The sequence below is a fragment of the Microtus ochrogaster genome, chromosome 26 (genome assembly GCF_000317375.1).
Source record: "Microtus ochrogaster isolate Prairie Vole_2 chromosome 26, MicOch1.0, whole genome shotgun sequence".
Lineage (NCBI taxonomy): Eukaryota > Metazoa > Chordata > Mammalia > Rodentia > Cricetidae > Microtus > Microtus ochrogaster.
In genome coordinates, this window is record NC_022025.1 from 8,027,126 (window position 1) to 8,048,781 (window position 21,656).

The window sequence follows — 21,656 nt, forward strand, 5'->3', positions numbered from 1 at the left end:
CTCCTCCTCCTCCTCCTCCTCCTCTTCCTCCTTCTTCTTCTTCTTTTCCTCCTTTCTATTCTTTTAGAAAATACCAAATGGCGGATGATGTAGGTGCAGAGGGAGGGCCTTGAGGACCCAGGGCGCAGGATTAGCAGACAGTGTCGGACTTTTTTAGAGGATCGGGCAGAGTTTTTACAGGCCCTGGTTGTGGTCAAGCCTGCAGGACTTGTGAAGGTAAAGCCAAAGGCAAGGAAAGAATCCCTGTCATCAAGCTGGGTCACTGGTTGAAGACATGAAGATCAAGTCCTTGTAGGAGAGCTACCTGTTCTCCCTGCCCATTAGTAAATCTCTTGGGTGTGTCCCTAAAGGGTGAGATTCTAAAGATCGATGCCCTTGCAGAAGCAGACTCGGGCTTGCCAGGGTAACAGGTTGGACTACAACGGTCATGTTGGTCTTGGTGTTAAGTGCCCCAAGGAGGTATCCACTGCCTTCTGAGGGGCCAACATCTTGGCCAAGAGTTCCATCATTCCTGTGTGCAGAGGCTCCTGGGGTAACAAGATTGGCAAGCCCCACACTGTTCCATGCAAAGTGACAGGCCACTGTGGCTCTGTGTTGGTGCTTCTCATCCCTGCCCTGGAGCCACTGGCATTGTCTCTACTCCTGTGCCCATTGATGATGGCCGGAATTCATGACTACTACACATCAGCACCGACGCTCAGCTTGCATGTTATACACAGATGAAGGGGTGGACAGGGTTCCTGCATACAATAGAACATGGAGGCAGGGTTGTTAGATACAGCTGAACGATGAGGCAGGCTAGATCACCGTGGGAGGAACTGCTTCTCTGAAGCAGGAGGCTGTGAGCATAGACAGGGTAAAACTGTGCTCGGCAAGTTCTGCAAAGTCAATATTTTTGCTCCAGGACTCTAAGCAAAGCTTTGAATCCCCTCTGAGCACCTGACTGGGTAGGGAGTGTCTTGGCCACGCCCATTGGACTAGACTTGAGGATGGGGGGGAGGGTTGTCGGAGATAGACTCTTTATGTCATGGTTTCCGAGTCAGCACATTTTCACTGAGGCTCTCACTTCAGGGCTTTCTCCCTTCCGCACAGAGAAAATGTTCTAAAATTCTAAGTTTTCTCACAAAAAGCATAAAATACTGACTATAGACGATGCTAAAGCTTTTCACATCTGTTCCGAACTTCCTGAATCTACGTTTTGATTATCATCTTTCTGTATATTTTTCCTTAGACTTCTGGAACTCCCGTTGAGTCCAGGAAACAAAGAATTGTCAAGGGTAGGTTAAATGTGGACTTTGGGTCATTTTTCCTTTCATGTTGAGGAAGGAGGGTCTGTTGTGGATCTGACTCTGCCTTTCTTGTTGCCAGTTAGTGCCAGAACTGAACTTGTGTGTCTAGTATAATGTCCCAGAAGCTGAGAATCTTCCTTGTTTGCCTTCATAGCCAGATCATTTTGTGGTTAAGTCTTTACTGACACAGTATGCTTTTAAAGTATTTATTGCTGAATAGGTTGATTATGCCTGATAATAATTGCTACTTAAAAAGTAAAATTGAGGAGAAAATCAATTTACTTACGGAAGTAAGGAAATATCACATTAAAAAAACCATTCTAGCACTGTCAGAATGGAAATGTTGCCTTTTAAGGAAACACGTTCTTTTATTTCTCATCTGTGATCTATGTGAAATATAAGAGTTTGAAGATCCGGTCCCTTAGTTATGACCCAATCAATGGAACAGCAGGCAATGTGTACAGGGATGGAAAAAATCACACAAAATTAAGACAGAGCACTCCAAGGTGTATGACAACCTGTTTAATTTCTTCTAGAAGATAAATTGAAAATAAAATTATATAACCCAGGGCAGATCAGGAAAAAGAAAAGTACTTAAACTCTAGTCAATGTAGTTTTAGTTAAGGTGTCTCCGAGTTATAGCCGTTCTGTACATAGCAATAGACTTTTTGTTTGTTTTGACTCATTTGCATGAATTTATAGACATATACATGTACACACACATCAAGCATAGGATCCACACTTGACCCACCATACTGGAAATATCATAATTTCATTTTCTTTACAACTGAGTACAGTATATATGTATATATAAATGTAGCATATATATGCTACATATACATATGCACATATATATGCTACATTTCCTCAGTTCCATTCATCTGTTACTGCTTATTATTTAGGCTGCTTATAGTTTACAATAGCAATAAACGTGGATATGCAATTATCTTTGTGGTTTGATATGGAATTCTTCGGGTATGTGCCAAGGAGAGGTATAATTAGATTACAACTGTAGTTCTATTTTTATTTTTATGTTAATAAAATTTAAACTTATATAAAAATTAATTATTAACTTCTTTAACGTCCCTATCAGTTTACGCTGCCGCCAGCAGTAAATAATGGTTTTGCTCCCCCACATACTTGACAGTATTTGTTGGTACATTTCTTCACGAATTGGGTAAGGTGGTATCTTGAAGTAAGTAGTTTTCAAGCGTAGAGAGGTTGGACACTTTTTTTTTTGTCTTTTTTTAAATTTATTTATTCATTAAGGATTTCTGCCTCCTCCCTGCCACTGCCTCCCAATTCCCTCCCCCTCCCCCGATCAAGTCCCTCTCCCTCATCAGCTCGAAGAGCAATCAGGGTTCCCCACCTCCCTCCCCCTCCCCCGATCAAGTCCCTCTCCCTCATCAGCTCGAAGAGCAATCAGGGTTCCCTGACCTGTGGGAAGTCCAAGGACCGCCCACCTCCATCCAGGTTTAGTAAGTTGAGTGTCCAAACTGCCTAGGCTCCCCCAAAGCCAGTATGTGCAGTAGGATCAAAAACCCACTGCCATTGTTCTTGAGTTCTCAGTAGTCCTCATTGTCCGCTATGTAAATCCGGTTTTATCCCAGAGGTTGGACACTTTTAAAAATGTCTATTGACCCCTTCTCTCATCCACTGAGCCCTTCAGATTCTGTCTCCACGATGCCTGCTGCTTTGTTTTCTCCCATTCTCGCCATCTGCTCCATACAGAACCATCTCCACGCCTCCCTTTATCCTCTATTGCTCCTTTCTGACCTGGATTATGCACTTCCAAGACTAATCAGTATTTTCAGGAAATCTGTTCATACTATTAGAGTACTTGGAACTCATTCCTTCCAAGTTTAGAGTAGAATACCATAGATACAAGGTCCTCAAGGAACATGGGCGCACCTTCCCGGATCTCAGTCTAGAGCACTGCGATGACCAACGCCAGGTGCACTTCAAGAAGCTGTTTCCATATGGGTCCTTCATTTTGGTCTTTGCTGAGATAAAATATAGTCAGAATTAAATATAGAGATGGTATTCTTAAATACCAACTTAAATAATTGATGTATGTTTCAGGAATATTAACTATATCGCTTGGTCTTGTTCAGATGAATGATTTAAATTCACGCATTTGTATACATGTTTAATTCATAGATAGACAGTGATTTTATGTAAACATGTATCCAGTGGCTTCTTTGTCACAGAATTCAGAGACCAAAAAAAAAAAAAAATCACATAAACTACTATATAATTATCATGTATGTAAAATGGCTCAAGGAATTTTAAATTCAGAATTATCTTTTGACCTTTAAGAAAGAAAACGCTATTTACTGTCTACTCTTATTTCATTGTCTTTGAAAGTAGTAAATAATTGAAAGTTTAGTCTGCTGCAGGGCCCTGCTGCCACCATTGACTTGGGACACAGAATTTAAATATTCAATGAATGCATGAAAGGTTAGAATCACGGCAATCCCATGTTCACATTGTTTAAAAAGTTAGTTGCTAGTATTTTGGCTTTTTGTACTACTTGGGATGCATACATGCAAAACAAATGTTGTGTCAATAAGCTACATTCTCAACATCCCAATTCCTTCTGCCTTTTAGAACTCAATCATTTCCAACATTATTACTGCAGTTAGCAGTCAGCTGCCATGTCTGTCAAAATCATCAAAGCATGATGCGAGACATAGTTTCCATTTTAGCTGTGAAGTTGGAAATTTTTAGTGACTATTGCCACATTTTATTTGTGTTAATCATGACTTCGGTCGGATAAACTTCAGGAGACACTGAAGAAACTCATTGATTTGGAAAATAATGACTTGTTTCATTACAGAACTAAGTTGCATCAAGTTCTTCCTTGGTGGTTAACAGTGGAACAAGAAGTGTGTATTTAAGAAGGAAGCAAGTCTATTTAAATTTGTGGGTTAGATAATACGAGGGCTCAGCTCCTGCATCTTGCTGTCTTACACACAGAAAGGCAGCACCTGAGTCCGTTGTAACCGGAGAGAACTTTGCTTTAATATATCGATGTCAGCGAGGTTTAACACCGTGAGCCCTTCAGGTTAACGAGAAAGGCCCGAGAGGAAATGACTAAATCCTCTGTGCAAATCTTCATTGACAGCTGATAATTAGCATGCAGCCTCGCTATAATAATTAGTTCCCTCTTTAGAACGTTTCCGGAGGAACTCGGAGTTGGTACATTTCGTTCTGTCTTGTTTCTTTGTCCTTCTCTCCCCAAGTGGTTCGTGTTATTTTTAGGGTAGAAAGAACTCAAGATGTCACTGTCTCCCCGAGTCAGCACTGGCCATTATTTATAGCATTTTGTGGGGATTGACTGGGATTTGAGTCCCTTTGTCCCCTTCTTCCTGTATATGTTGTTGCTTTCCTCCAGACAGCTTCAAGTGCCTGGAAGGGATAAAGAAACTAGCCACTGCTTGGTAAACATGCCAACTCCATGGCATATCTGAGGTTAAGATTAGAGAGAAACGTCCTTAAGGAGCAGGGGAGCCCCGCCTTGCCAGTACTTTGCCTGCCTTGGTACGGCACCAAAGAAGGCTTTGAAACTCTGTAGCTAAATAAGAAAAGCTTAATGCATTTTGTAAAATAATAAAATATATAAAACTGGATATGTCATTAACTGTTAGATAAAAGTCATGTAAAAACCCCCCATATCGTTATGGGACTGCCTGAAAATGCAAATTAAAGATAAAATTGATATTAAGCTGAATTTTTCTGTTGTGTTTCTATTTTAACTAAATCAAATCAAAACGTCAAACTCAGGGGGAGCTTCCACTCTAACTGGCACTCTCTGTGAGCTCTGACAAAACCCTTCTGTTACCGAGGCAATAGAATCCCGTCATACAGGTGTTTTCTCAGTAAACTTTAAAATACACATTTTATGTATCATACATCGGCTCATTGTTAACAAAGAACAAACTTTTAACAATTCCAACAATCATTTTGCTTCTTGGTGTTGAGAACAAAATGGAGTGACTGAGTTGTTTGAATTCACAGTGATGATTTCATTTGCATTTCTAAGTCTGTATTTTTTAATTTTTTGAGATTATTATATGAGCATATCTTTTCCCCCTTTCCTTCTTTCCATTCTAACCCCAATATACCCTCTTGGCTCTCTTTCAAATTTATGATCTCTTTTTTCTTTAATTAATGTTACATCATAAACATTCATATAGAATAGATAGGAATATGTATGTATATATATATATATATTATATTTTAAAACTTTTCAATCAACTTTTCTTGGTCAAATGTTGTACCAAAACCATCCAAACAACCCAAGCTATGTACTGAATTACTATAATTTCCCATTTTTCACACATAGAAAGTAGAGTTTTTCTGAGAGGCAGTTATGTTGATTAAATGAAATAATATTTATTTGGCCCTTAGTAAATCACACATGACTATACAATTAATATGTATCTACTTTTATTATTACATTGACAGTCAAGCCTTCTAGTATGAAGACATTTCATTGCAAAAATGAAAGCATTTTATATGTCTTTCTCTTTTACTTGTGATATATAAATCTGAATTTAATTAATTGACTTATGTTCATTATAGAAAATTTGAATTAAATAGAAATGTTCTATGAAATTTTAGAAGTCATATTTTCATTAGTTTTTAATTTTTAAAATTCTGTGAAGATTGATATTTTATGCTAATTTCTTAGTAAGATTGATTATATTCAACTATTCATAATGTCATTATTAAAACACAAGCAATAATACTTTCATTAAAATAGTATCTTCAACATACTAAAAATACCACAAATTTAATTGCTTGAATATAAAAAATTTTCTTGTGTTTCATATAAACATTTTCTTTAAATTCTAGTAATTATTTTTGGGGTCTTTACCAAACTTTACACTTTAATTGTTGACTGATTTATGTTTAGAATACCTATTTTACAAGTCCAAAATATTTCAACTTTTAGCAAATACATGTGGATGAAGTAGAGAGACAGGATATGGGAATCAGGCCTTTTTTATCTCTCCAGAAGGGTCAACAGCTCTGACAAGCCAGTTGGTAGGTAGTACAGAGAAGATAGCTCAAATCAATAAAAGATAAGTACAATTTCAACTTCAGCAGATGTTTGTTCTCCAACATTTAATAACATTCTATTGACTGTCTATAAACATCAAGTCAATTTTTTCAGTCGAGTAGAAATGCAGACTATACGACATCTGACATTGAGTAGGTTTGCCTGTACAATTGGAGCAGAGCCTTCGTGGTGACTGCTCTGGTGTCATTTAACTATAGGGACCACACTGTCTATCACATGATTCTACACATAACTACAGATAAGCAGTTGGTGCCATCTAGGATGATAAAGCAATCTGCAAGAAGCCAGCTATGTATAAAATGGAAACACTGATGAGCCGGTTACATTATGAATAGATGGATTATTGTACAATAAGGAGTATCACTCAACAGGGGGCCAACAGGCATATTTGACCATGAGGAAATTAATGAAGAAACCTCAGCAACAGTACACTGAAGCAATGACATTTTTAAAAAAAAGAGGGGGGTGGAAGGAAGGAAGGAAGGTAGGAAGGAAGGAAGAAACTAAGATGGAACATTTCCTCAGAGATCAATTATATGGTCTTCTCTTCATTTTTTAATTACAAGACCTAACTTTCTGCACTAGATTCACATTACCTAATTTATTTTCTATTCCTCCAGCAGTTATTGTCCTGAATATCATGGTCATCTGTGACCGCATACTTACTTTTGTAGGGCTGAATTTTGATACAAACCAATTGTTTTTCATTGAGGACTCTAATTATTGCAATAATTTTGGCGTGGTAGCAGAGGTCACTGTGGTGTTTTGAGCATTCCTCTTCAGATAACCTTAAGAGAAATTTCTGTTGATCCTTGGCACTGTGATGCTCCCATGCACATGATTTCACTTTGCTGCCGATTATTCTGCCCTGGCTTTTTCTTTGGGTATAGGTGAGCTTGAGGTCAATTTGAGGAGATGATTTAGCAATGTGTCAAGTGCTAGAGGAATATTTAAGTTACATTAATTTCAACTGTCTCTTTTTAAATTGTTTTCCGCTTACCCTAATTCTTCTAAAGTATGTATTTTTTAATTTAATTGAGATTATCTGTTTGGGGAGTTTCAGATCCTTCTGGGGAAGAAGTAAGTTAACAAAGTGAATTAAGTAAAAGTGAAGTTAACATAGAATAAATATAAAATCAAATAAACACGTCCCTTTCAAAGCACAGTTCATTAAGGAAAGGACTATAAATAATGTGTCCCTTGTCACAGACATACATCTATAGCACACATCCTCACCTGTAATCAATACTGTAAACCTTTCCTGACTAAACCAAAGATGACTATGCATGACTTCCTATTGGGCAGGACAGCTAAGGCCTGGTAAAAACATTAGCAGATTAATGATAGGAAATCAGGGGGGTTGCTTGGGAAAATAGAAAGTGCTATAGGGATATGGTACGCTTATTGTTATGATTCTGAGATAGTACATCTACTGACAAGCCTGCACTGCCTAGAGAGCCACAGTTGATACTGCTCTGTCATGTGGGTCATTCTCTTAAGGAGCAGCAGAAGCATTTGAAGCACTTAAGCTCTCCTAAATGTAAAAACCTTTAAAGTACATTATACTTAATCCTTTAATTTTTAAATATAAAAATCGCTTTGCAATTATTATGGAAAACATCTGCATAAGTAAAATAAAATGAAATTATTGGACTTGTTGCCTAAGATTGGTAGTGACATTCAGTTTTAGGTACCATAAATATTTTGGCCACCATGTCTCCTGAGACCATATGAATGAGTCAGGATAAATAATCTCTAATTTTTTGTAACTAACAAAAAGAAAAAAAAATGATCTCATCATATAGGCATTTAAATGATAAAAATAAGACAAATAGTTTAAATATTTCTCTTTAAACAAGGTTCAATACAGGAAAATAACTAGTCTTTATTTATTAAACATACCATCCCTTTTAAAGCAAAACATTACGCATGGAACTTTATTAATTCAGTGACAAGTTCGGCTTATTTTTTATACTCTGTTTTCCCCCTCACCATGAAAACGCAATTGAGTTAATCAATTAAAAAAATATAAAGGCAGAAAAGGATTAACATAGAGGAATACAATTCAAAAAGGTTTAAAGGCTGTCCAAAGTTACCCAGGCAACTAAGATCAAACTCACAACTAAAAATTTGTTTCTCCAGATTCTGGATATAGGAATTCTGTTTTAATGCGCATGCGTGCTGTACTGTGATTATCATGTTGTAATAGGTAACGTGGGTGTTTTCTTCTTGTGATAGCATTAACCTATTAGAGTCAGGAAATTTGGGGTTGCCTGAGGTTTTCAAAATAAAATGAAGGAAATGATCATTTAAACTATTGCAATACGGTAGCTCATGAAAAAAAAAAGTCATTGAAAATTAGTGTGTTCATAATTTGCACGGGCTCATGCACACTCTAGTTCTTTTTATTTGCTTTGTCCAGTCTCCATCCACACTAACATGAGTGATCCTTATATCTTTTGGGTCCTATCGGGCTGTAGACAGAATGGGTCGGAAAAGAGTTTAAATCATTGAAGTAAAAGATGATTGGTGAATCCATAAATAGCATCTGTTACAATTGCCAAATAAATAAGAACCTTTAGTCTTTTAGAATTATAATGAGTTTGACAGAAGTGGAAGCCGGGTAGCAAGTAGAAGTTGATAGCTATCTTATATGTCAAGATGGGTAATGTGGAAATGAGCTCATCAAAAAGCAGGCACCAATCTCCACAGACGGACTTCACTCATGCTACGGCCTCTTTGGTTCTCATCCCAATTCCACATTTTCAGTAAGCAACCCTGGCTTTTCCTATTAAACTCTCTTTCAGTCAAGGAACCTCACATTAGAATCTTTCACACAGTTTGTTAATTTTCTAAGAAATTTAATTTCTTGAGTTTTGCATCTTACTGTTTTTGGCAACTCAATCATATAAAAAGTGTTCTTGCTAATATGTGGCCATTCTTTGACCAGACTTATCCATTTAAGATAAATATTGTATTATGCATAGAAAGTGGAAAACCTCAGCAAATTATCAGACTACCTAGGGAAAGTTTTCCAGAGAAGATTCCACTGAGCAGGGCTCACCTGAAACCATAGTTCTCTTTTATGAGGACTGAAGCATAAGGGAAACCGAGAGCTTTGCTCCCGGCATCTCAGATGATATCAAATCCTAAAACACCATCTTCTAATTTGTGAATGTCCAGTAAGTGTGACTGTATGACTTTGAACCTAAACAATATTAACTGTGACTTTTCTTTTTCTTCTGGAATTCGAGGGGCTCTCTCTAATCTCTCTCTAATTCCAGCTTGCCTCCTTTCCCCCCAAAATACCCGGTATTCCTTCAGGCCTACCCTTAAGATTTAGTCTCAGATTTTTTACTTAGGCCCAGTGGTTCAGTATCTCAAATGTGATGTACACCCGGGATAGTTGAATGCTCACAGTATTGCCTGATTTAAACCAGAGATCTAAAGGAAATTCTACTCCACGGAGTTCTGAGCACCCAAGACTGCAGCGGAAAGGCCAGTTAAAGAACACTCTCTTTTTCACTCTGTTGTTTTTTGTTGTGTTTATTTGAAACAAATCTCACTTAGTAACCCAAGCAGGCTTTGAACTCTCAACCCTTATTCTTAATAGTGCAGAAATGAGATTTCATCATGTTGGAAGATGTTGGATGTTTCTCATGCTTCCCTTGACTGCTTGTGCTGTAGTGTCCTGTTCAACATTCCCCACACTCTCCGTGCAGTTTTGGAATTAACTGCGCCGACAAGTTCCTCTGCTCACTGTTTCCCAAGGAGACCTCAGCCGTTCTTCCATACTCAACCAATATTCCTCCTTATCCTCCAAAGCTCTCATATATCAATTTCCAAGCCCTAAGTACTAAACCGACTTACGAAATTAGAGATCCTGCCTCTACCAAGGAAACATACACAGGAGACTTTGCCAGATTCTGATTTCTTAAATTTAATATATATGTTCCAAAGATATTGTTTGTAATTCCTAACCCAGACACGAATGCCCGAAGATAGCCTGAATCACAATAGTGGAAAGCAGATCCCAAATGATTTTCATGAGTAATCATAGCTGTGATTATGAACTTGATTGTTGCCAGGGTTTTTCAGTTTGATTTTTGGATATGATTTTCAATATCAGTTTTAGGTGGTTTTCCTGAGTTGGTGTCTATTAGAACTAAATAGATGCACTTGCGAGTGCTTTATGTACACAAAGGAAGATTTAAAATGAACTTTTAACATTGCGTTATATCATAACTATTGTTCATGATTTTGTCCATATTTTAAAATCAGAGAAAATGTGCCTCACACCCCAAGTTTTATTTAAATATTCAGATTAATAAATTGATAAACATGTGAATGCTCACACATTAAAATATATTGTGACTATACAATTAGTTACTCTCTTATATCTGTGGTTATTGCTTCCACAGTTCCATTATGGACATACAGGTTTTTAAAGTGTTATACCTATCCTGGACATACCAGTACTTTTCTCATTATTCCTCAAACAAGTTGATTATTATTATTATTATTATTATTATTATTATTATTATTATTATTATTATTATTACATTGTAATAACTTCGCAAAGCATTTACTTCACATTGGGTATCAAAAGAATTTAGAGAAGACTCAAAGAATAAGGAATAATGTGCTTAGGTTATAACTAAAAACTGTCCTGTAGAAAGGATCTGGGTATCATCACATTATTTACATCACAGTACTGGAAGATGCAGGACAAAGTCCACATGGATACTGGATATTTCTAATCTTCTCTGAATAATTCAATTTAAGGCCTCATATATATGAAGCAAACATAAAATCCTGTGTTTGAGAAGAGTGTTAATGTGTTCTCATGTACTTAGTATAGACCTCTGTTTGCATTGCAGAACTCTTGGACCTGAACAGGACATCCATATTTCAAAGTCCCCTGGGATTTCTTGATCTCCACACAATGCTGCTGGATGAGTACCAAGAACGGCTCTTCGTGGGTGGCAGGGACCTTGTCTATTCCCTGAACTTGGAACGAATCAGTGATAACTACAGAGAGGTATGGAAGCACCAGCTCTTTGAAGAGGGAATGAAAGAGGGGTGGAATTGCAAGCGTGTTTCCTGACATTTTTCCTATTGCATCTATCGCTTTCAAATTTGGAAAGATTACTTAATTGAAACAAAGTCATCATTAAAAAGGAAACAATTTGGGGAAAAATTTAAAGCCTTGTGTATGAACTTTTCTGGCTTGTCACTGATACCAGGATTTGCAGAGACACTTTCCTTGTGATTTGATGTTCTTACTTTGGTCACCATACCCACCCACTGTGTGGAGACCTGAGTTAGAGAGTCCTGGATTAATAGCCGTGCCTCTGGGCTGTATTGTTCCAGCATCCAAATATGGACCTGTAATATCAGCATAACTGCCTCATGTACTTTTCTTGGTAATATTATTAACTGGGATGGATGCTCCCCAAGCTTGCTGGAAAGTGCATTATTAAAGTAAAAGCAGTATTGAAAATGGTTGATGATGAGAAGGAAAACGGTGTATACAAGACAGAATCAGGTTACGTTCCTTGGAGTCAAATCAATTTTACATGAGATAGGAAGAAATTTAGGTTGTAGATTTGTGGCATTGTGTAGGTATGAAAAAATGCACTTTGTTTGTGCTTTATTTTGATGGTCATCAAAATGAGCCAAAATTCCTTTATTCAAATTCAAAATTCTTTAAAAATATGACAAAATACAGCATTGCCCAGTCTTTGCCAAATCCTAATCTCTAGAGGAAATAGTTTAAAAATGTTTTCTGTTTCTGCTGGATCTTGTTGTTTTATTTTTGTGTAAAATTCATGCACAAGAGCTGGGCTAGAGCTTAGTAGGGAGCATGTAATTAGTACTCATAAGGTCCCTGCTTCCGCCACAGCCATCCTCACTCTCCTACAAATAAGAAAGTCAGCATCCATATACCACTTGCTGCCCATGCATAGAAGTGTGTTTAAATTTGTGTCGCATCTGCTAACTTTTGGGAAGACATTGCATCTACTGCTTTCAAATTTGGAAGGAACTTAATTGAAATAAAGTCGTTGCTGTAACTGATTTTAGTTAAACAATGTTGGTTTTTCATATTTGCAGGGAAAGAAGGGGGGAAAAGTCATTAATTGAACCAATGACTTTATGCATGATACACACACATATAAATACATATAGATACGTAAATACAGTTGCTCAATCCATATAAAGTTACTCTTATGTATATTACTTCAGAGCTGACTACTTCTGTTGGATACCCAATGGTCTTCATTTGGCTTCAAATAAGCACACTGACATCTCTCTTCTAGTGATTTTCTACATGAATGCAGACATATGTACATGACCACCAGTTAAGGTCTATGGATTATTCCCTCACTGATTGGATGGCCTCTTTCACATCTAAAACTCTCTTTCCAAGTCACTCTCAGTAGTAATGTCAATTTACTCAGCTTTTCTGTGATGGAATAGGTAACCTAGAGGCAATAAATAAATAAATAAATAAATGAATGAATAAATAAATTAGACCACATTGTAGTAGTAATAGGGAGCGGCGGGGCTGCGTCCCCAGCACCCCGGCCGCCTGGCTGGCTTATGCCCCGAAATAATTACACGGACACTGTATTCATTTAAACACTGCTTGGCCCATTTCTATCTAGCCTCTTCTCGGCTAACTCTCGCACCTGGACTAGCCCATTTCTAGTGTAGCCCACGAGGTGGCTTACCAGGGATATTCTAGCCTACATCCATCCTGGGTCAGAGCTTCATCGCGTGTGCCTCAGAGAGCAGAGCTATCCCCGCGTTTGCCCAGGAGCCGGGAGCATGGTGTCTCTGTCTGAGGCATCTTACCTCACTTCCTCTTCCTCCCAGCATTCTGTTCTGTTTATTCCCCCCACCTATGTTTTAACCTATGAGGGCCAGTCAAGCAGTTTCTTTATTGCTTAACCAATGAAATCAACAGATTGATATATGACACTCCCACATCACTTCCCCTTTTTCTGTTTAAACAAAAAAAAAGGAAGGCTTTAACTTAACATAGCAAAATTACATATAACAAAACAGTTATTAAGCAAGAATTACAGTTACAATATTTATATCTACCTTATCTTTTATCATAACAATGGAAAACTATAACTAACCATTCTTCAAGTTTATCAAAGTCTCCAGAAGAATATAATATTACCTAAGTAAACAAGAAATCCAAAACTCTAGAAATGACAGAGACATTTTGCTGACTGGACAGTCACCCAAAGTTCCTCTGTACCGTTGGGGCATCCATCTTCAGCCTACAGGCCCATGGTATCCAGAGACATTTCCATGAAGCAGGACATTTCAAAGTCAGTTCAGTCACTATCTGTTGTGTCCTGCAGAATGTCTCGCAGGCTCCTTCATGAATCAGGAACCCGAAAGATCATTTCACCTTTAGGCAAGTTCAGTAGTCCTCTCTCTGTGGGTTCTCTGTGTCCAGTTTATGCAATAGTCCAGGCAAGAGCAGTTTCTTGCCCAAATGGCTATCAAACTCCGTAAGGATCCTCTTTGATGCCCATCTTCCTCTTGAAGTAGATTGGTGCTGCCAGGAGCAGAGTGTCTCATTGTCATGAAAAGCCCTAAGTTATTAAAACAGTTAAAATGCCATATTCTGCAGTCTTTGAAAGATATGAAGAATGTCTATCTAACTGAAATATATCTCTATATATCTGGAAAATCTAACTAACATGACTACAAGCTTTACTATTATCTATGATTATCCATTAGCAACCTATATTTCCTATTATACATTACATTTTAAATGAACTACACAATCACAATACCTTAATCAAGAGCAGAAATATGCATATACATATAACAAAATTGACCTTAAATCTCTATCAATAAAGCAAAATCTATACTAATACAAATTATTCATACTTATATCACCACATAATTATGTACCTGTTAATATCTAAGCACCAACAGATAAGCAACTCAAGGGACCCTGCCCCCAGCTGCTGAACAATTTGCCACACTGGTAGGTTCTGAGAGAGAAGGACTCAATGACTTCAGTGGGGTACCCCCTGTGACCCTGTCAGGCCCCAATGGAATTCTGGGCCCATATGTGGCCCTTGACAGACTAAAAAGTCACAAAGCCAAACCAAGTGTCATTAATCTTGGAAAAGGGGTATTAGAGCTGACAAGAGAGGACTTGATCGCGGCAAGATGACTAGGAGAAAGAATTAGAATACATTTTTTTCATGTATGAGATTGTGAAAAAGCAAAATGAATCAATATGTTATTAAGACAGATCAATCTCTGTTAACGTTGCTAGCATGTGGCCTGAGGGGACAGCACCGCAGGGGAAAGCTCTTGCTGCGCATGTCTGAAAACATGGACTCAGTCTCTGATGTACCTAATCTAAAAAGAGAACTGAATCCCAAAGTTGATCTCTTAACTCCAGACACACTATGTGACACGCCCCCTATCCATCAAAAGATAAAATATTTTTAAAGAAAGAAAATAGAATTTCTAATTTAAAAGATGTTCCCTGAAACTTAGCCTCTTGGAATGTGAGCGATATTTGCGTTACAGACAGGGTTCTTACTCTGTAATCTTTGGACTGGATCCATCATCTGATAGAAGGTCCTGGACGTTGTGAGCAGCCTCCTAGGGCACACAGTCGCGTAACCATTTTCCTGAGCTGTTGTCTCCTCTGGGGACGGAGAGATCAAGATGCAGCAGCCCTTCAGGTTCCCGTTCAGAGTAGAGAAAATTGGATCTCCTGCCTATTCCTCGTTTATTGTTTTGCCCTAATTGTACCCTCAGGCCTTTAAGGCCAGAAGATGAGATTTCATGGAGGAAATGATCCCTGAAAATAATATAAGAGTAGGGGACCGAGAGCATGGTGGGGTTTTATGAACTAACTCTGAGGGAGCAATAGAGAGGCATGAGACTATTGATCTTCAGGGTGTGTCTAGCCAGGATGCCAATGAAAGTAACTTACAACACTATTAGACTGACTATCTTCTCTGTACTGTTGATTTTGTGAGGCCCAACGTTTACACATTCTTGGGAGCCTTTTCAATGTAGCTAATTCAAACATAACTGTCAATATTACATAGGCCGCTGTCAGGTCTGCAGCAGGGGCAGATCCCATGGAATTGTGCTACGGTTTATGACTACTTGACTTTAAGGTAGCATGTTCTACTTACATTTCTTTGTCTGCCATTGTTCTGCCTGTTCCACCCAAATAATTAGCAATCTAACTCCTAGCAACCCAATAAGCCCTGCTCGATTGTGTCTACTTATGAGAGGGAGGCATGCTTCACTGACTGTTTTAAAATGAGTGGGCTTCACATGAGGTGAGTTCTCCAGTGGTCTCACTTCTGAAATCTAGGTGATGTGAGCAAGCTCTCCCACTGAGTTTCCCACTGAGGTCGTGAGTCACTGGGGTAGAGTCTGAGAACATGTGTCTTAGTTAGGGTTTCTAATATTGTGAAGAGTCACCATAAACTCATAAACTCTTAGAAAAGAAAGCATATAATTGGGACTGGCTTACAGTTCAGAGGTTTAGTTCATTCTTATCAAGGCAGTACACGGAAGCATGGAGATCGACAGGGTGCTGGAGAAGGAACTGAGAGTTCAATATCCGGATCTCCAGGCAGCAGACAGAGAATGCCACACTGGGCCTGGCTTGACTATCTGAGATCCCAAAGCCCACTCACCCCCAGTCAAAGACTTTTTCCAACAAAGACACATCTGCTCCAACAAGGCCACATTTCCCAGTAGTGACACTCCCTATGGGTCTATGGGAACCATTTTTATCCATACTACCACATTCCAATTTCAGTTCTCTCTCTCTCTCTCTCTCTCTCTCTCTCTCTCTCTCTCTCTCCCTCCCTCCCTCCCTCTCTCTTTCTCTTCCTCCTCTTCCTCCTTCTCCTTCCTCTCTGTTTCCTGCTTGCACTTAAGATGTGATCTCTCAGTATCTTGCTCAGGACACCATATCTGCCTGCTGGTATGACTTCTCACCATGATGGATTCTTATCATTCTGGAACTGTAAACACAAGTGTATCTTCTTTTTATAAGCTGCTTTTGATCATGTTGCTTTATGACAACAGAAAATAGTTATGGTTATGTACAAATAATCCCCAAGGTCTTGATAATAAAATAAATGTCTCCAGATATTTTCTTATTCCCCAGGAGAAAGCATTATTCTAAGTCAATCTTCTCATCTATATTCAGTACCACCACCACCATCCAGCCTCCCTGTGGATCTACCTATTGTACACATCCTTCCTTCTGTTTTGTTCATCAAGTACTTTGGAAAATATAGTCAAAGCCTATTTTTATGATCACATTTTACTTTTTCATTTTTTAGTTTTAATATGTTTAAGATGTAAATCAGTAACTAGATACCTTAGTGCAGTGGTTCTCACCCTTCCTAATGCCGCGACCCTTTAATATAGTTCCTCATGTTGTAGGGATCCCAACCATAAGATTATTCTTGATACTACTTCATAACTGTAATTTTGCTACTGTTATGGATCATGACACAAAAATGGTATTCAGGATATCTGATAGACGACCTCTATGAAAGGGATGTTCAACCCCCAAACGGATCATGGCCCAAAGATTGAGAAGCAAGGCCTTAGATAATACAATAATAAGAATCACTAACCACCTCAAGATGAGGGTATCACCAATTCTGTTATGAGGGTGACTATATTTGTCTTCGTTTTACTTCTCTATGCATCTTCTGCTAAGAGAAGATAATTTTCCTTGTTTTCAGTTTTCAAAATGATTTTATTGCATGCTCTCTATACTCTGTATCAATTAGTGTAGGTGACTAGCTGTGAAAAATGACATATAATAATACATTATAATTTCCAATTGTTTTAATTTTCACTTAATGTCATTTTGTAGATTTAATCCTATTCCTCATTTATGTTGTATCCTTGCTGTTAGAGAAGGAATGGCTATCAGGGGTCACAGCTCTGATTTGCGAAGCTCTTCATTTATAATGCTGTATGAATCCCTTCACTTCCCTGAGCCTCTGTTACACACTTGTAAGAGGTAAATATTAGTCCTCTTGCGTACACAAGATTTGTTAATTTTGGTGAAAGACCATGTGAGGTTTTCAGCTACTCGATTAATAACCTGTATAAATTCTTGTTATTCTCTTTGGTCTGAGGAATGTTTTCCATTATATAAATAGAGTATACTTTATCATTCCATGTCACATGATTCTGGGTGGATTCTGGTGTTGGGCTTACTAGTTATTCTAGAATGCCTCCTCTGCTACACAAACACAGAAGTGCTCCCAAAGAATCTACGCAGAAGTAGAATCATTAACTTAATGATACCCAAGTGGTGCTTATAAAAGATGGGACCCCAGAAAACCTTGCCAAATTCTTCCTCCACCATGAGATAGCTGCCAATTGTTTGCAAACTCACCTCCATTTCCCCATTTGTCTTCACAGCCCATGTATTCATCAATTCTTTCCTTTTTCTTTCTTTTTTTTATTTTTGGTTTTCCAAGGCAGCGTTTCTCTGTTTAACAGCCCTAACTGTCCTGGAACTAGCTCTGTAGACCAAGTTGGCCTCAAACTCAAAGAGATCCGTCTGCCTTGTGACTGCTGGGATTAAAAGCGTGTGCCATCAACCACCCAGCTTCAACACTTTCCTTGATTCATGTATCTATTCAAGAGTACATTAATAGCTTTGGAGCTGTAATTTCTATTTTAATCATTTTAATTCATTTTATTGTAATACTAACAACAATATTATGGACCATAGACTGTAAAACTTAGAACACATAATAGGAAAATAAAATAGCATTTAATACAAGCATTACAAGGAAAATAAAGCAGTTCTGGGGGAAAAGGGAAAGAGGATGGCAAGGAGAATGGGGATAGTCAGCAAACTCTTTTCTTAGAAGAAAACTTGATTACACACTGATTCAAGGCTCTGTAAGCAGCTGTGGCTGGTGGTTACTGTACTAGGCTGCAGAGCCAGAGAATAAAGTCAGAGAGCACGGGCAAGGTTGATTTGGAAAATCAGATCATTGAAACAGCTAAGGATCAGGCACCAGTTGGCCGGTGTGATGGATGATGAGCCACATCTGTGAAGAGAAAGACAGGACTGTAAAGCAGAGATTTCCCAGTAAGAAGGGAGAACACTGAAGGGTGATGGGAGATGACTCCAAGAGAGTAGCAAGTGGATGGGGGCGATGAACAGGAACCTCCAAGTAGAGTAGCATTGGATGGGGGCGATTGATAGGAATCTCCAAGTAGGGTAGCATTGGATGGGGGCAATTGATAGGAGCCTCTGAGCAGAGCTTTCTTCTCACTTCTATATCTTAAGATTTTATTGGGCAAATTCTTGAAAATTTAGACAAGAAGAGGTAAAAAATATAATGAAGACGTCTTCACCAGAGTAAAAAGGACATCATCAGTAGAGATGGCTGATGGGAGCCCGTGGTCTCAAGGGGTGGCCAGGTTTTAATTAGAGAAGTAAAGGTGAAGTTAGGAGGAATTTTGTTAATGCTGTTCCAGAGGAATTAACACAAAGATCTGAGGCACTTAGAAGGGTGAGGTCAAATTAAGGGCTTTACAAAGACCTATAGGATGTGCTTCTAAGTATTGGTTATTGACCCTGGGTAAGGGTCAGTGCTGCCCTTGGTGACTATAGGCAGCAGTCAACAGGGATGTGTCACGATGGATTAGCCTCGCTGATCTCTCAAGGAAGAGAGTGAATACTAACCTCCATTTGGCACATTGAAACCATCAACCTCCTTGTCAGTAGCCAACCCTAAGTCTCGTGAGGCTCTGTCTCCCTCATTCCTTGTTACCTAGAACTGCCCCTCTTCTTCTATAAGATGACACTTCTTTTGTATGTGATATGAAGCATTCTTTTCTGGCCTTTTATCACAATTGGTTATTTTCTATTTTTCATTATACTTTTTTATACCTCCTCTCTATAAAAATCAAAAAATGTTTTTTGGATAAGGGTTCTTCATGTTTTGGGGTCCTACGACCATCTGTCATATGTTGAAGGCCTTGTCATACTTACAGGTATAAAAATTATCATATAGATTACAAAGGAAATGATAAAATAAGATTAGTGGAATATAAGACATTCTGAGGTTTCTGAGTAAAATTGGGGTGATTTTCTTCAGGATCTACTCTTGCCTGCCTTTTAAACATAATCTCAGCTTGTTCACACCAAAACGTAGCCAATCAGACCACTTCTCCTTACCCTTCAGTTCCTCTGATTGTTACACAGTCACATTTCCCCCAAAATCTCCAAAATTTCTTCCCTCCTCCACTTTTGAAATTATTTCTTCCTCCTTACTAGATTTGCAGAAGATTCTTTGCCCTTTTCTTAACTTTCCGTAAGAATCTGATTTTTGTTTCCCATATTGCATCCAAATTGACTATTTAGCTGTCAATCTACATGGGAAGATAGCCCCTACATGTAGGTCTTTATTAGGTTCTTTTATGAAGATATAAGTACCTCAAGTAACATTGTGTGGTGGTTTAATGAGAATGACCTCCGTAGATTCCTATATTTGAGTACTTGGTTTCCAATTAGTGGAACTAGAGGATTAAGAGGTGTGGTTTTGTTAGAGGAAGTATGGATGCTCTTCCTCATGATAAGAACACTCAACTGCTTGCTTCCATGCCTGCCTGCAGCCATGCCCCCCATCCACCATGGTGATGGGTCATACTTCCGAAACTGTAAGACCCAGATACACGGTTCCTTCTGTAAGTTGACCTGGTCATGATGGTTTCTCCCACAAAAAAGAAAAGTAACTCATACACATAGGTGCTGAAGGAATTAAAGTAAATTTATTGTTAATTCTAGAACTTCCCCATAAATTATCATAATTTGCTCTCTTGTAAATCCTACTGGATTTATTGTCGAAACCACATTCAGAAAAAAAATATTTATTTAAAAAAATTTTCTAATTTACTTAAAGTTAATTTTTTCTACCTTCTGATAAGTCTACCCCACACTTAACTCTTAGGTATATACTTTCTGGCAAAGAAAATGATACTGTTAAACATATGATAGTAATCCCAGACTTAATTGCATGTTTGTAAACACCTAATGATCTTGTAAATAATGTCCAAGCCTGACCCCAGCCCTGGAGTGAAGTCAGGAAAAAAAAGCAGAACTTCTTAAGTCCACCTAGGTAATTATAATGTATATCCAGACTTTATATCTATCTCAAAGAAAATAGTAATCCCATCATGTAGTGTAGTAGGAAGATGCTTGCTTGTTCCCAACTGCTCAGCCCCAAAATAACCTCACATAAACTGTATTAATTAAATCACTGCTTGGCTCATTATCTCTATCTTCTTATTGGCTAGCTCTTACATCTTAATTTAATCCATTTCTATTAATCTGTGTATCACCACATGGCTGTGGCTTACCGGCAAGGTTCCAGCATGTTTGTTCCTGGCGGCTACATGGTGTCTATTAACTCCACCTTCTTTCTGCCAGCATTCAGCTTAGTTTTCCCCACCTAGTTCTACTCTATCCTATCACAGGCCAAAGCAGATTCTTTATTCGTTAACCAATTGTATTTACAGCACACAGAGGGTAATCCCACATCAGTGTAGTTCTAAATATATTTAAACATATTTCAAACAGAAATATGTGTTTCAAATGGAAATATGTGGGTGTTTTTAGGAATTGCTGTTGTTTTACCAATGATTTTGTTCATGACCCTTCCCCAAATATGTAATAATAGTCTTTATCCACTGAATACCATTCAGCTCTGTCGGTTATATCCATGAGGCACATTGAGCTTTCACTGAAAGATGAAAGTGAGTCTTCATGCTAAACCTTCTCTTCATTCTAAAGCTTTCAATTTTTTGATTCCATTTGCTTTAATCTGAGAATGCTCCTATGCTAAAATTTCTATGCCATACTCTCTAAAAGTCTCTAAAATATCCCCAAATGCTCTAAGGGGAACGTTCGGCAGTGTCTTGAGAAGTCTATTCCACACTTGACAATGCTAAGATCTAATATTGATAGGAGGGTAAACACAGAAGAGACAACATTTCATTTGCTTGCAGTTCAGTCTTCACTTCCGGCCTGCTTGCTTGTAGTTGTCTGCCATGAAGCTCCACACCTGTAGTGAGATTGGTTTCCATGCACAGGAATCCATAGCTCCTCCTGTCTGGTGTTCAAACAGTTCTAACCATACTTCCTGTAATTAATTTTTATTCGTTAGTTATAATTCATTATTTAGAAATAAATTCAATTTAGATTTTCTGAAAAA

At 38.2% G+C, this 21,656-nt stretch overlaps 1 protein-coding gene across 1 annotated transcript in view; it reads left to right on the plus strand.

The window, feature by feature from the left end:
• Positions 1 to 21,656, plus strand: part of Sema3e (semaphorin 3E) — a 247,879-nt gene that overhangs the window by 122,711 nt on the left and 103,512 nt on the right. Inside the window, exon 2 of the mRNA XM_013350407.2 lies at positions 11,259 to 11,419. Coding sequence (XP_013205861.2) covers positions 11,259 to 11,419 — 161 coding nt within the window. The remainder of the gene's footprint in view (positions 1 to 11,258; positions 11,420 to 21,656) is intronic.